The sequence below is a fragment of the Saccopteryx leptura genome, chromosome 1 (genome assembly GCF_036850995.1).
Source record: "Saccopteryx leptura isolate mSacLep1 chromosome 1, mSacLep1_pri_phased_curated, whole genome shotgun sequence".
Taxonomy (NCBI): domain Eukaryota; kingdom Metazoa; phylum Chordata; class Mammalia; order Chiroptera; family Emballonuridae; genus Saccopteryx; species Saccopteryx leptura.
This window is the reverse complement of record NC_089503.1, coordinates 175,217,835-175,230,446: the sequence shown is the minus strand read 5'-3', so window position 1 is coordinate 175,230,446 and position 12,612 is coordinate 175,217,835. Positions and strand designations below refer to the sequence as shown.

The following is a 12,612-nucleotide window of genomic DNA, read 5'->3' as shown; positions in this document are numbered from 1 at the left end:
ACTGAGCCAACCGGCCAGGGCCTATTTACCTCTTTTTAATGGCTGCCTGGTATCCTTTAGAATGGATTCATCATACTGTATTTTAAGTATTCACATTTTGATGGTATTTAGGTGGTTTTGTTTTTTGCTTATTAACAAGCTGTAGGGAATATCCTTAAATGGGCCTCTTGGTGCACTTGTATTTTTCTAGGCTACATACTAAACATTGAAGTGATGGTTACAGAGTATACGTTCTTAATTTTCACAGGAAGTGGCAGTTGCCTTTGGAAAGACTTTGCATTGTACATTTTACCAATATACTACATGAGAGCCCCACTGCAGGGCCAGTGGACACCACCGTCATAACCATGCAGGTTCTCATTGAATTCAGACAGATGGTAAAGAAACAGTGGAGCCAAAAAATGGTGGGCCATTCCTTTATTAAAGTCTTGCACTGGCCAACAAGCAGACACACAAGGAAAACACTTCCCTTTCATAAGGGCTCCCAAAGCCGTGACACATTCTCTGGTTCTACAACCAAGAGAATCTTTTCCAGTTCCTCCTAGGATCAAAGGACCCACCAGTTTCAGTGGAGCTTACAGACTCCCTCAGTTCCAGTTCCACAACTGCACTCCTTGTCCTCTGCAAAAACTGGCTTCTTCTTCAGCACCCTGCATTCCCTCTGCTCTTCCTGCAAAACTGCCTAGGCCCACAGAGACCAGTCCTCCAGCAAATATTAGCAAAACAATGGCCCCTCCCAAACAGAAATGTAGTCCTCAATTTGCAATCCACTGCCCTGCTCTGTGATCAAGCACACATGTGGCTGCCCAGCGCCATTTCCTAACAATAAAAGTGAGCAAACTAGGCCCTGGCCGGTTGGCTCAGCGGTAGAGCGTCGGCCTAGCGTGCGGAGGACCCGGGTTCGATTCCCGGCCAGGGCACACAGGAGAAGCGCCCATTTGCTTCTCCACCCCTCCGCCGCGCTTTCCTCTCTGTCTCTCTCTTCCCCTCCCGCAGCCAAGGCTCCATTGGAGCAAAGATGGCCCGGGCGCTGGGGATGGCTCTGTGGCCTCTGCCCCAGGTGCTAGAGTGGCTCTGGTCGCAACATGGCGACGCCCAGGATGGGCAGAGCATCGCCCCCTGGTGGGCAGAGCCTCGCCCCATGGTGGGCGTGCCGGGTGGATCCCGGTCGGGCGCATGCGGGAGTCTGTCTGACTGTCTCTCCCTGTTTCCAGCTTCAGAAAAAAAAAAATGGAAAAAAAAAAAGAAAAAAAAAGTGAGCAAACTAAAAAAAATACAAATTTTACAAACTCATTTGCCCAACACCCACTTTTCTAGATCCTCTATAGCAGTGGTCCCCAACCCCTGGGCTGCGGACTGGTACCGGTCTGTGGGCCATTTGGTACTGATCCGCAGAGAAAGAATAAATAACTTACATTATTTCCGTTTTATTTTTAAAACAATGTTTTATTTTTAAAAAATGACCAGATTCCCTCTGTTACATCCGTCTAAGACTCACTCTTGATGCTTGTTTCAGTCACGTGATACATTTATCCATCCCACCCTAAAGGCTGGTCCGTGAAAATATTTTCTGACATTAAACCGGTCTGTGGCCCAAAAAAGGTTGGGGACCACTGCTCTACAGCACTGAATGGTACCGTTTTTGCCAATCTGATGGGTGAAAATTGGTATAGCAGTTTGTTTTAATTTCATTTTCCCAGTTACTGTTGAAGTTGATTGTCTTCCCATATTTTTTGGCCATTTGTATCATTTCCCAAATCCCTTTTCTCATCCTTTGCTCATTGTTCTATTGAATTGTTTTTTAGTAGATTTGAAGGAATACTATATTTCAGTGTTTTGGAAACAAATCCCATTGCAGTTATTTCCTTCCTATCTGTAACTTGTTTCTCAATTTCGTTTAATGGTGTTGAGAGACAAATTTTGAGGGAAGGAATGAGCACAAGTAGTGTAAGGTATTTTTCCCCACTGAGAAAGAAGGGGTGGGAGCCATGGAAGTGTGGAATAATAAAAGGCTTTATTGAGTATAGAGCACTTCCCGCCTGACGATGTTCCCTAGCCCCAGGAACAGAGGCCAGGGGAGTCGCAAGGGATGACCTGCTTGAGAGATATTTAAAGAGTCCCTAGGGTGGTCGAACTATTATGACGTGGTGAAATCTCATGGACTGATGGAGGTGTCGCTCTTTTCCAAAGGGTTCCTGGGAAGTTTCTTTTGGCGCGCTTGGTTGTGGGCGGTCCTAGCCGAAGTTCCCAGGCCTGACCTTTCACCATTACCCACTGACCTTACATTCTGACCTTTTGTGTTAAATAGAATAGGGGTGCCATTTATTCATCTGGCTACTTCCTGCTGATTAGGGGTGTTGTGGGGAGGGGGAGATCGGAAGGTGGTGGCTATTGAGGGGTGTCAGGAGGAACATCTGTTTGGCCGTGAGTTGAGAAACTTCGCAGATGCAGTCCTGTAAGGATTTTAAAAAAAAGAGGAGTAATAGGAGAATTTGTAGGGTCCAGCCTTTTGGCGAGCTGGAGATAAGTGGAGTCCAGTGGTTCCAACTGCCAGTGGTCCTGTATGGAGGCAAGCTTGAGGCAAAACTGCATGTCAGAAGTGGCGTAAAAAGGAGAAAGGAAGGGGTCCCATCCATTCCCATAACCGAGACCTGTGAGGGAAATAGAGGTTCAGAGTGTGATGGCAAAAACAGAGAAGGTAGCCCCCGTGTCTCCACAAGAAAGTTGTAGCATACCCTGGGTTCTCCGAGTCCAGGCCGTGTCCTAGGAGTTTGAACGATGCGCCCACCTGGCTGGATTGGCCTCCCCATTCAGGTGGCTTGTCCTCCACGTAGAGGTGCTGAGGAAAAGTCTGTTGCCCAAAGGGGCAATCGCTCTGCCAGTGACTGGGCTGTTTGCAGTCAGGACAGGGCTCCGTGGGCAGCTGTGGGCAGGGACCCTGCCGGGACCAGTGTCCCTGCTTGCCACACTTAAAGCAAGCCGCTGGTGGGATTTCTCTTTGCAGCCTGGACTTGGGTCAAGCACTTCTTGTGCCTTGCCTCTGTTGCTCTGCTGGCCTCAGAGTTGCCACAAGAGCCTGGGTTTGGAGCGTTACCTTCTGCTGCATGTGGGCCTGGTGAACAGCCTTGGCCTGTTTCTACTAGTTGGGACCATTAAAAACTTTAAATGCCGTGTTTACAGGTCCTGGATAGGGGTTTAGGGGTTGGGAATAAGAGGAGGGGGGCTCGTGGGGAGCCTGGCACCCAAATCCGGCCAGAAACGCTAGAGCCAGAGGCAGGACAGAGCCAGAACTTCCTGCAAGAAAATTGGGGTTGGGCCTTGGGGTCCTGAAAACAGGTGTAAGAGCCAATAGTAGGTGGAGAAAGGCCTGACGGAGGAGGGGTTTAAGAACACAGTGGAGAAGGGAGGGGCCCCTAGCCAGCAGGGAGGAGAAAGAGAGAATGGTAGTGGTGAATAAGAAACAGGGTTTTGCAAAGGGAGGGGAGGGGGCTCTCAGAGGGAAGAGACCCAAGTGAAAGAGGTCCGAGCAAGAGAGGTCCGCAGAGGGACCAGAGAGAAGTCCCGAGAGAGGGGCGCCCCCAGGGATCAGGCAGGAGTGGGAGAGAGTTGGGAGTCCACAGAGAAAGAAAGATCAGAAGTGGAGATTTTAGGTGAGCTTTCTCTGGCCATAAAAAGGGCCTGCGTGGTGGAACAGGCGGCACAGAAATTAAAGACGGGTGTGCGAATAATTAGAAGCCCTGTATGTAAGGGATCTCCAACCAACTCCCAGCTTTTTTGGCGACAGTTAAATTGGTGAGGGTGTTAAAACTGAAAGTCCCGCCTGACCTGTGGTGGCACAGTGGATAAAGCGTTGACCTGGAAATGCTGAGGTCGCCGGTTCAAAACCCTGGGCTTGCCTAGTCAAGGCACATATGGGAGTTGATGCTTCCTGCTCCTCCCCCTTCTGTCTCTCTCTGTCTCTCTTCTCTCTCTCTCTCTCTCCTTCTCTCTCCTTTCTAAAATGAATAAATAAAAAATAAAAATAAAAAACTGAAAGTCCCTTCAGGAGGCTAATTCAGTGGGTTCTATGGCCTGGCCACAGCAGAGAAGAAGAACAGTTTCTTCTTCTTTAGGGAAGGAGATTCCTGTGCCCCCCCCCCAGCCGCCCTCAGTCCTCGGAGTGGTTAGAATTGAGTATCGGTCCTGACCAGGCAGTGGCGCAGTGGATAGAGCGTCGGACTGGGATGCAGAGGACCCAGGTTCAAGACTCCGAGGTCGCCAGCTTGAGCGCGGGCTCATCTGGTTTGAGCAAAAGCCCACCAGCTTTACCCAAGGTCCAAGGGGTGACTCGGTCTGCTGAAGGCCCACAGTCAAGGCACATATGAGAAAGCAATCAATAAACAACTAAGGTGTTGCAACGTGCAATGAAAAACTAATGATTGATGCTTCTCATCTCTCTTCGTTCCTGTCTGTCTGTCCCTGTCTATCCCTCTCTCTGACTCACTCTCTGTCTCTGTAAAAAAAAAAAAAAAAAAATAGAATTGAGTATCGGCATCCCAAAACTCAAGCTCTGGCCACAGACGGATAAGGTGAAGTGGATGTGCTCAGGACATCTCCACGAGCACACGCACTCGGAATGGAAAGAGGTCCCTGACGTAGCTACGGTTTCCAGACAGGGAGTCTCAGCAGAAAGAACTCAAGGGTGGCTGGAGGCAGGGGACTTACCGCACCGTGTGCCGAAGTGGTGGAAGGTGGGAGATCCTAGTTCTTTCTCAGAGGGAAAGAGGAGAGGAGTGGTCCTTGCGGACTTCTAACTCCTCCCGGGTCTTGGCACCAAAATGTAAGGTATTTTTCCCCACTGAGAAAGAGAGAAGGAAGGGGCCGGAGCCACAAAGTATGGAATAATAAAAGGCTTTATTGAGTACAGAGTGCTTCCCGCCCAATGAGGTTCCCTAGCCTCAGGGACAGAGGCTAGGCAAGTCACAAGGGGTGACCTGCGTGAGAGATATTTAAAGGGTCCCTAGGGTGGTCGAGCTAATATGACATGGTGAAATCTCACTGGCTGACAGAAGTGTCGCTCTTTTCCAAAGGGATCTTGGGAAGTTTCTTTTGGTGCGCTTGGTTGTGGGTGGTCCTAGCTAAAGTTCCCGGGCCTGTTCACCATTATCCACCGACCTTACAAGTAGAACTTTCTGAAACTCCATCCTACCTGCTCTGAGCCAGTGGCATGTGTTTTGTGGTCTGTGGTGCCAGGTTGTAGGTTCCTTACTCTGCTGTTTTATTTCGACATCAGATTTTCCTGTCATATTTTGAGGGCTGTGTTCTAAATGCCGATATTTTATTGAAAATCAATTTTTACCAATTATAAAATACACCATTATTTTACATCACTCTAAGAAGAAAAAAGAGCACCAAACTGTACTGTGCTTATGACATTGATAGAAGCATTGACTTCAGAGTTATTAAAGTGTGGAAAAAATGAACAAGGACAGGGATTAAGCAGATTCCTACTACTAGAACCTTACTGAACATCCCTTAGTTGGGATATTTGGTGTGGATCTTTGTATATTTAAGGTTCCCCTGTATAATTCAGAATAAGAGAAATAGTAAACAGTTCCACTTACACAGTCATTGCCCTAGTCCGTGCTGTGTCGTCATTTTCTACCTACTGTTTGAGAATTTTAGAAAACCATATTAGTTTAGAGTTTGTAAATTTGAAATTTTAATAATTTAAAACTTTTAAATAAATTAATATGTGCAAGATATTAAGGAGACCACTTAGACAACTAATTTTACCTGATTCCAAAAACTTAAACTTGGACATCATTCTGTTAGGAGCTGGGTAGGACCTTAAAATATCAACACATTGTATATGAGGATGCTGGTGCCCAGAGAGCTCAGGGCCACATTCATACAGCGAGTCATTGGCAGAGGTAGGATCCAGATGTTTATTTACACATGTACAATTAATGAGCTACTCACAAATGCTTGCTTTATCCTGAGGGCTATTATTCTAGAACCATGCACACTTAATAAAGTATAGTGTAAACATAACTTTTATGTGTACTGGGAAACCAAAAAATGTGTGTGACTCACTGCAATGGAATAGTTCTGAGGTAGGCCTGTAATCATAGAAGAGTTGGTGATCAATCATCTGTTTGCCACATCTCTGGCTTGCTTTCTGCTGTCATCCCTCAGAACCTCTGATCTGTGTTTCCTCGTTGAAAACCTCCCTCTTACAGGTGTCATGAGGGTGAATGAGGTGATGACTGTGCCCTAGAGTAGCAAACACTCAGCACATTAGCCGTGCTTGTTGTTGAGAATGAATCTGTCAGTCCCCTCGTCCTTATCATTATTCACACACTTGGCTTGTGTAACACTGCTCTGTCTCTGTCCTGCTGAGTTTCTGACAACTCCTGACCTATTTCCTTTACCTACTGCCTCCTTTTTCCATCCTTTAAGCAAAGACACTCCATAGGGTTTTACACTTGACCTTCTTGCCTTCTACCCATTTCCCAACCATCTCCGTTTCAGCTCTTCATTGAAAAGCTTTTGGATTACATCTCTCAGCCTGATTTCTGCTAAGCTTCAAACCCACATTCCAATTGCCTGCTGGTGACGGCACTTGACTCTCCTACGAATCCTTCACACTGTGTACGAAGCTAAGCCTGCTTTCCCATGAGCCCTTTCTGCCTGCGTCCACCCTGCCTCCTGTGTGCACTTCCCACCTTGCCATCCAGACTAACTCATCGTTGTCTCCCCCTCTGCCCCACCTTTCACGTGGGATCATTTGCTCAGTGCCGTGGGTTCCATTATCAGCATTATGCTTCAGTTGGGCTGGTCCTTTTCATTTCCTGCTCCTGCCTTCATTCATTTTCCACCTGATTATTATCATCAGATCATAGCGCTTTTTACTCCTTTTTACTCGCTTCATAAGTATTATTAGTTATCTTTTCAAGACACAAATCTAACTAGAAAAACCTTTCATGGCTTCTTGTTGGCTACAGAACATATTCTGAACTCCCCAGGACTTATCTGTGAGAGTACTGAATTACTGTCTTCTACCTTCTTACTACTTGTGAGAGAGTACAAGCTTAGACTTCCTGCTGGTCAACCCGGGTTCATTGAGAAAAATAATACTTATGAAAAATATGCTAGGCCCCGTATTCTGTCTATTCCTAAAAATGTATCTGTGGATTAAGTTAGAACAACTGGAAAGTATATTGTCCTCTCCCCCCCATCTCAAATTCATGCCATGAGTCCATTTAGAGACCTCTGCTCCTCTTTTCTGCCCAGCCTCCCTGATGTTGGACTGTTCCCCTTGTGCTTGCATCATACCATTTCTCCAGGTAGAGTTCCCTCATCTGTAACTTGGCTTATTAATATCCTGTCCTTCACAGTTGGACTGTCACCTCCCCCATCAATCTTTATCATTGTTCTTCCATTCTGTTACTGTGGTGTTTTGTTTATCCTGTTACTATGTTTCACAAAATCCGTCTTTTATGTTTCTCAGTAGATTGTGAGCTGCTTGAGGACAATTTGTATTTGTCTTCCTCACATTAGACATGTAGTAAATGTTGTGTGTATGTATTGCTGTTAAAATGTATACTACTTTCTAACCACTTAAATGACTTGTGTAAGCAGTATTGTTCTCAGTGTCAATTGTCTTGTTCACCACTCATCCTGTGTCTGGTTCTTACTAGATCTGAATAATATGGCTGCTACAGCTCGGGTCCTAGTCATTGGAGCCACTAACCGACCAGACTCACTAGACCCTGCTTTGAGACGTGCAGGAAGGTTCGACCAGGAGATATGCCTTGGTATCCCAGATGAAGCATCCAGGGAGAGGTATACTCTTACACAGTGAAGTTTGTATACCACTATGTTGTCTGAACTGAGTGCTTTGAAACTGAGGGGTGAGAAACATATAGCCTTCTCTTCCCCCACCTCTCACTCTCTCTCTTTTTCTCTCTCTGTACTAGTTAACTTGTTTTGGAAAGGGAAAAAGCCCTCATTAAATTCATGCTTTAAGAAAATACTTTACTCATCAATAGGGTCATTGATTCAGACTTTTTTTCAGAAATAATAAGGGACTTATATACAACTGCAGTAAAATATTATTTAATATTGAAGTTGTTTTGAATGTATTCAACAAACGTATTGAGCGTGTAGTATGTGTATATACCACTCTGGTACGAAATATGAGGAATATAAAGTATTATAAGTCTTTACTTTCAAGATGCTTCCAGTCTGACCAGGTGGTGGCATAGAGCGTCACCCAAGTTCAAAACCCTGAGGTCGCTAGCTTTATCGTGGGCTCATCTGGCTTGAGTGCAGGCTCACCAGCTTGAGCGCAAGGTTGCTGGCTTGAGTGTGGGATCATAGACATGACCTCATGGTCGCTGGCTTGAGCCCAAAGGTCTTTGGCTTGAGCAAGGGGTCACTGGCTCCATTGTAGCCCTCAGGTCAAGGGACATATGAGAAAGCAATCATTGAACAACTAAGGTGCCACAACGAAGAATTGATGCTTCTCATCTCTCCCTTCCTGTCTGTCTATCTCTGTCTGTCTCTCTTGCTAAAAAAAAAATAGTTTCCAATACGATGAGAGAGAAGTAGGCCCATGCCCATTATCTAGCCCTTTTTCTAATTAAGTGCCAGACTTCATGGTAGATACAGACACAGCGCCATCATCCATGCTAGATAAAGTGCTTTGTCCATCTATCCAGTATTCTGTCACCAATGGCCATATTTTGAAAAAAAAATCAGGACTACAAAAAAGTCAAAAGAATAATACAATAGATATTATATGCCCTTCAGCTAAGTTTAGTACTTGTTAACATTTTTCCGTGTTTACTGTCACTCTATGAAAACATACATGTACTTTTTTTTTGCTAAGCCATTCGAAGTATAGTTGAAGACATCATGACACTTCAGCCCTAAATACTTCTCCTGTGTAACAGTTATATTATTTTTTTGAAGAAGAAACTGTTCTGATATAAAACTGGATATTAAAATGTGTATCAACATAACTTTGTGTAATGAATAAAATTAATGGTTTGAGTTTGGAGGCTTTTATTTCTGATAGATGTCTATTTAACCTACTCTAAAAGTAGAACTTACCTTATATCCTCATTAAATCAATTATCTTATTTACTCTATAATACTGGAAAATTCTTAAAGACGGTAATTTTTTTAAACCTGTATTTTTACTCCTCACAGCATTTACTGTAGTTCTTAAGAAAGTTATAAAATGGTAGTTCCTTAATCCTTAGTGGAATAAAGTGGGATATGTAACAGTGATTAAGCATTTGTTGAATGAATGAACTGTTTGATCTTATATTACACCCGTTTTGATACCACTGACCTCTCAAGAGCGAGGACTTCAGATAGATATATTCAATGCCTTGTTTTTACTAGTGGGTTAGGAATCTGATTTTTTTTTTCTTTGTCTTTTCTACAGGATACTTCAGACTTTGTGCCGGAAACTAAGACTGCCTGAAGCCTTCCATTTCCGTCACTTAGCGCACCTGACGCCGGGCTTCGTGGGCGCTGACCTGATGGCGCTGTGTCGGGAGGCAGCCATGTGTGCAGTCAGCAGGGTGTTAATGCGGCTGCAGGGCGAGCAGGAGTCTGATCCCGAGATGGGGCGCTTGCCGTGTGACGGCCAGGCAGAAGGGCCGGGGCCAGAGCCCACCTCTAAAGCACAGGTGCCTTCTCTACAGGTCCCTTCAGCTGTCCTTTAGATATGCTGCCTTTGCCTCGATGTGCTTTATGGTTTTCTGTTTTCTTGGCATTTTATCTTTACTGATTGGTTATGGCCAGAATATCTATAATTTTAAAAGTACAAGTTGTTTTATTTTCTTGGTTTATCCTGAATACATTTATTTTAAAATAATGTTGGGAAATTCTAGAACAAGGGTTGGGCCTGAGCAGGTGGTGGAGCAGAGCGTCGGACTGGGACGCGGAGATCCCAGGTTCGAGACCCCGAGGTCGCCAGCTTGAGCATGGGCTCATCTGGTTTGAGCAAAAGCTCACCAGCTTGGACCCAAGGTCGCTGGCTCGAGCAAGGGGTTACTCAGTCTGCTGAAGGACCATGGTCAAGGCACATATGAGAGAGCAGTCAATGAACAACTAAGGTGTCGCAATGAAAAACTGATGATTGATGCTTCTCATCTCTCTCCATTCCTGTCTCTCTGTCCCTTTCTATCCCTCTCTCTGACTCTCGCTCTGTCTCTGTAAAAAAAAAAAAATTATTTAGAATAATGATTGGCAGCAATGGGCCACCCGCCGACCACCTGTTTTTGTCAGTTACCGTTATTTCGGCGCAGAGCTGTGCTCACTTCCTTCCACGTTCACCTCTCCCAGCAGAATTTTCCTGGGCATCCTTGCAGCAGACACATGTGGTCTGCAAAGCCTCCCTGTTTGCTCTCTAAGCCTCTGTGGAAAATCTCCAAACTCAACCATACCCTTGTCCCTAACTTCAAGTAGCTCTGCAGGACAGTCCTGTGAATGCCTTTTTTTTAAAGAACATTTTTTTTTTTAGATTTTATTTATTCATTATAGAGAGGGGGGAGAGAGAGAAAAAGAGAGAGAGAAGGGGAGAGGAGCAGGAAGCATCAACTCCCATATGTGCCTTGACCAGGCAAGCCCAGGGTTTTGAACCGGCAACCTCAGCGTTTCCAGGTTGACTCTTTATCCACTGCGCCACCACAGGTCAGGCCCTGTGAATGCTTTTATTCATAGACCAGTTTTAGAATTGTGAGGTCTGTAAATCACGAGAACTCAAAATGACATTTATATAGCATTTGACAGTTCACACAGGGAGCATCTGTGTACCGTATCATTTGATCCCTGTAACTGTTAAATAAATATCATTGCTTTTCTCCTTTTATAATCAAAGAAACTAAGGTGAAGAGACTGTGACTTGCCCAAGGCCATACCTCTCTCCAGAGCAGGAACTTTAGATACTTATTTGGAACTACAATTATATTTGTTAAAAATAATAATAAACTTTCTTCTTTTGTAATGCTGCATATAAATTAGGACTTTACAGATTGGATTATTCAGTTACCCTTTATATTATACCTGTCCTTTGATATGCTTCACAAGGCAAGAAATTTGCCTTTGAAGTTCAAGACTCACTTCAATAATTTACTGTCAGTAGGGTCAGTATAATGCCTGCTTTCTGTTTAGTCCATAAGCCAGCAAGGAACCATATTATGAAATTTTATTGCCATCAGAATAACTTTGCTTTAATTTCATCAAAACTCAGCTGCTTCTTAAATATTTATGAATGAAAAATGGAAATAATGTGGTTTTTGAAGTGAATCTGTGCCAGCTGCTCCTCTGTGCTGCCACAAGCTGTAGGAGAGGATGCAGAAGTCGTTCTTCTGTATTGGAATGTATATAATTGGTGTGCCTTCCCTTGCCCAAGTCAAATGATCAATTTAGAATAAAATTAATGAATTGTGTCAGTGGAGAAAGTTATTAAAATACATAGAAGTTCACTATAACTTACAGAAACACTGCAGTAATAATTGTTAAAAGTCCAAAAAGTAACATTTTAACAAAACTTTGTGGTTTTTCCTTTTTTCCTCTCAATTGCTCCCATTAAGGATGAGTTGCAAAGTCTGCTGAGTTTGCTAAGAAACCAGGATCCCCTCTCAGAGGAGCAGCTGCAGGGGCTGTGCATTGAGCTGAATGATTTCATTGTTGCTCTGTCCACAGTCCAACCCTCTGCCAAAAGGGAAGGCTTTGTCACTGTCCCTAACGTGACGTGGGCGGATATTGGTGCCCTGGAAGATATTAGAGAGGAGCTCACCATGGCAATATTGGTAGGTGTGTCTGCAGCTAAATGCCATTGGCCCCTGTGAGGGGTAATTGACCCTGCGTGTGTACTAGGTTGTATGTCTAAATTGACTTGGCTGTATGTCTTCTTGTGTGTGTTCTGTTGAATTATTATTAAGTCCCCAACGATGGTTTTTCATTCTTCTGAGATCTATTTTAGACTTACTTCTTTGGTTGTGCTTGAATTCTCTGACAATAAGTAAAAATAAAAGTTGAGGTTTCAAGCAAGACCAAATTGTTTGAGAGATAATTTCTTAAGTCAGTCAAGCTCATAAGAAACATAACAGTTTAATGCCCATGAAACTTTGGATTTTTATTTACTATTACTTTTTCACTTTACCGATCACTCCATGGTCACTCATGAAGTATGATTTATACAGAGATGTGTACATTCTGAAAGGGACAGCACACAGAGGTTACAGTGAGCAGGTGTCTCGCTTTTGACTGTGTTAGAGTAGTGCAGCCTGTGGTTTCTTAGAAGAGGACTCTGCATACAATTCTTATAATCTAGAACTTCAGATAAATTTTTTACATGTTTTCAGGACCTTATATCGAGAGCAGGGACTTTTTTTTTTTTTTTTTTTTGTATTTTTCTGAAGTTGGAAACGGGGAAGCAGTCAGACAGACTCCCACATGTGCCCGACCGGGATCTACCCAGCATGCCCACCAGGGGGCGATGCTCTGCCCCTCTGGGGCGTTGCTCTGTCACAACCAGAGCCATTCTAGTGCCTAAGGCAGAGGCCATAAAGCCATCCTCAGCGCCCGGGTCAACTTTGCTCCAATGGA

At 44.4% G+C, this 12,612-nt stretch overlaps 1 protein-coding gene across 4 annotated transcripts in view; it reads left to right on the top strand.

Moving 5' to 3' along the window:
- Positions 1 to 12,612, top strand: part of NVL (nuclear VCP like) — an 88,205-nt gene that overhangs the window by 17,640 nt on the left and 57,953 nt on the right. For 3 of the 4 annotated variants that reach the window (XM_066380941.1, XM_066380927.1, XM_066380951.1), the window contains 3 exons: positions 7,683 to 7,827; positions 9,440 to 9,686; positions 11,595 to 11,813. In XM_066380941.1, coding sequence (XP_066237038.1) covers positions 7,683 to 7,827; positions 9,440 to 9,686; positions 11,595 to 11,813 — 611 coding nt within the window. The remainder of the gene's footprint in view (positions 1 to 7,682; positions 7,828 to 9,439; positions 9,687 to 11,594; positions 11,814 to 12,612) is intronic. The other variant, XM_066380932.1, reaches the window with a different exon arrangement.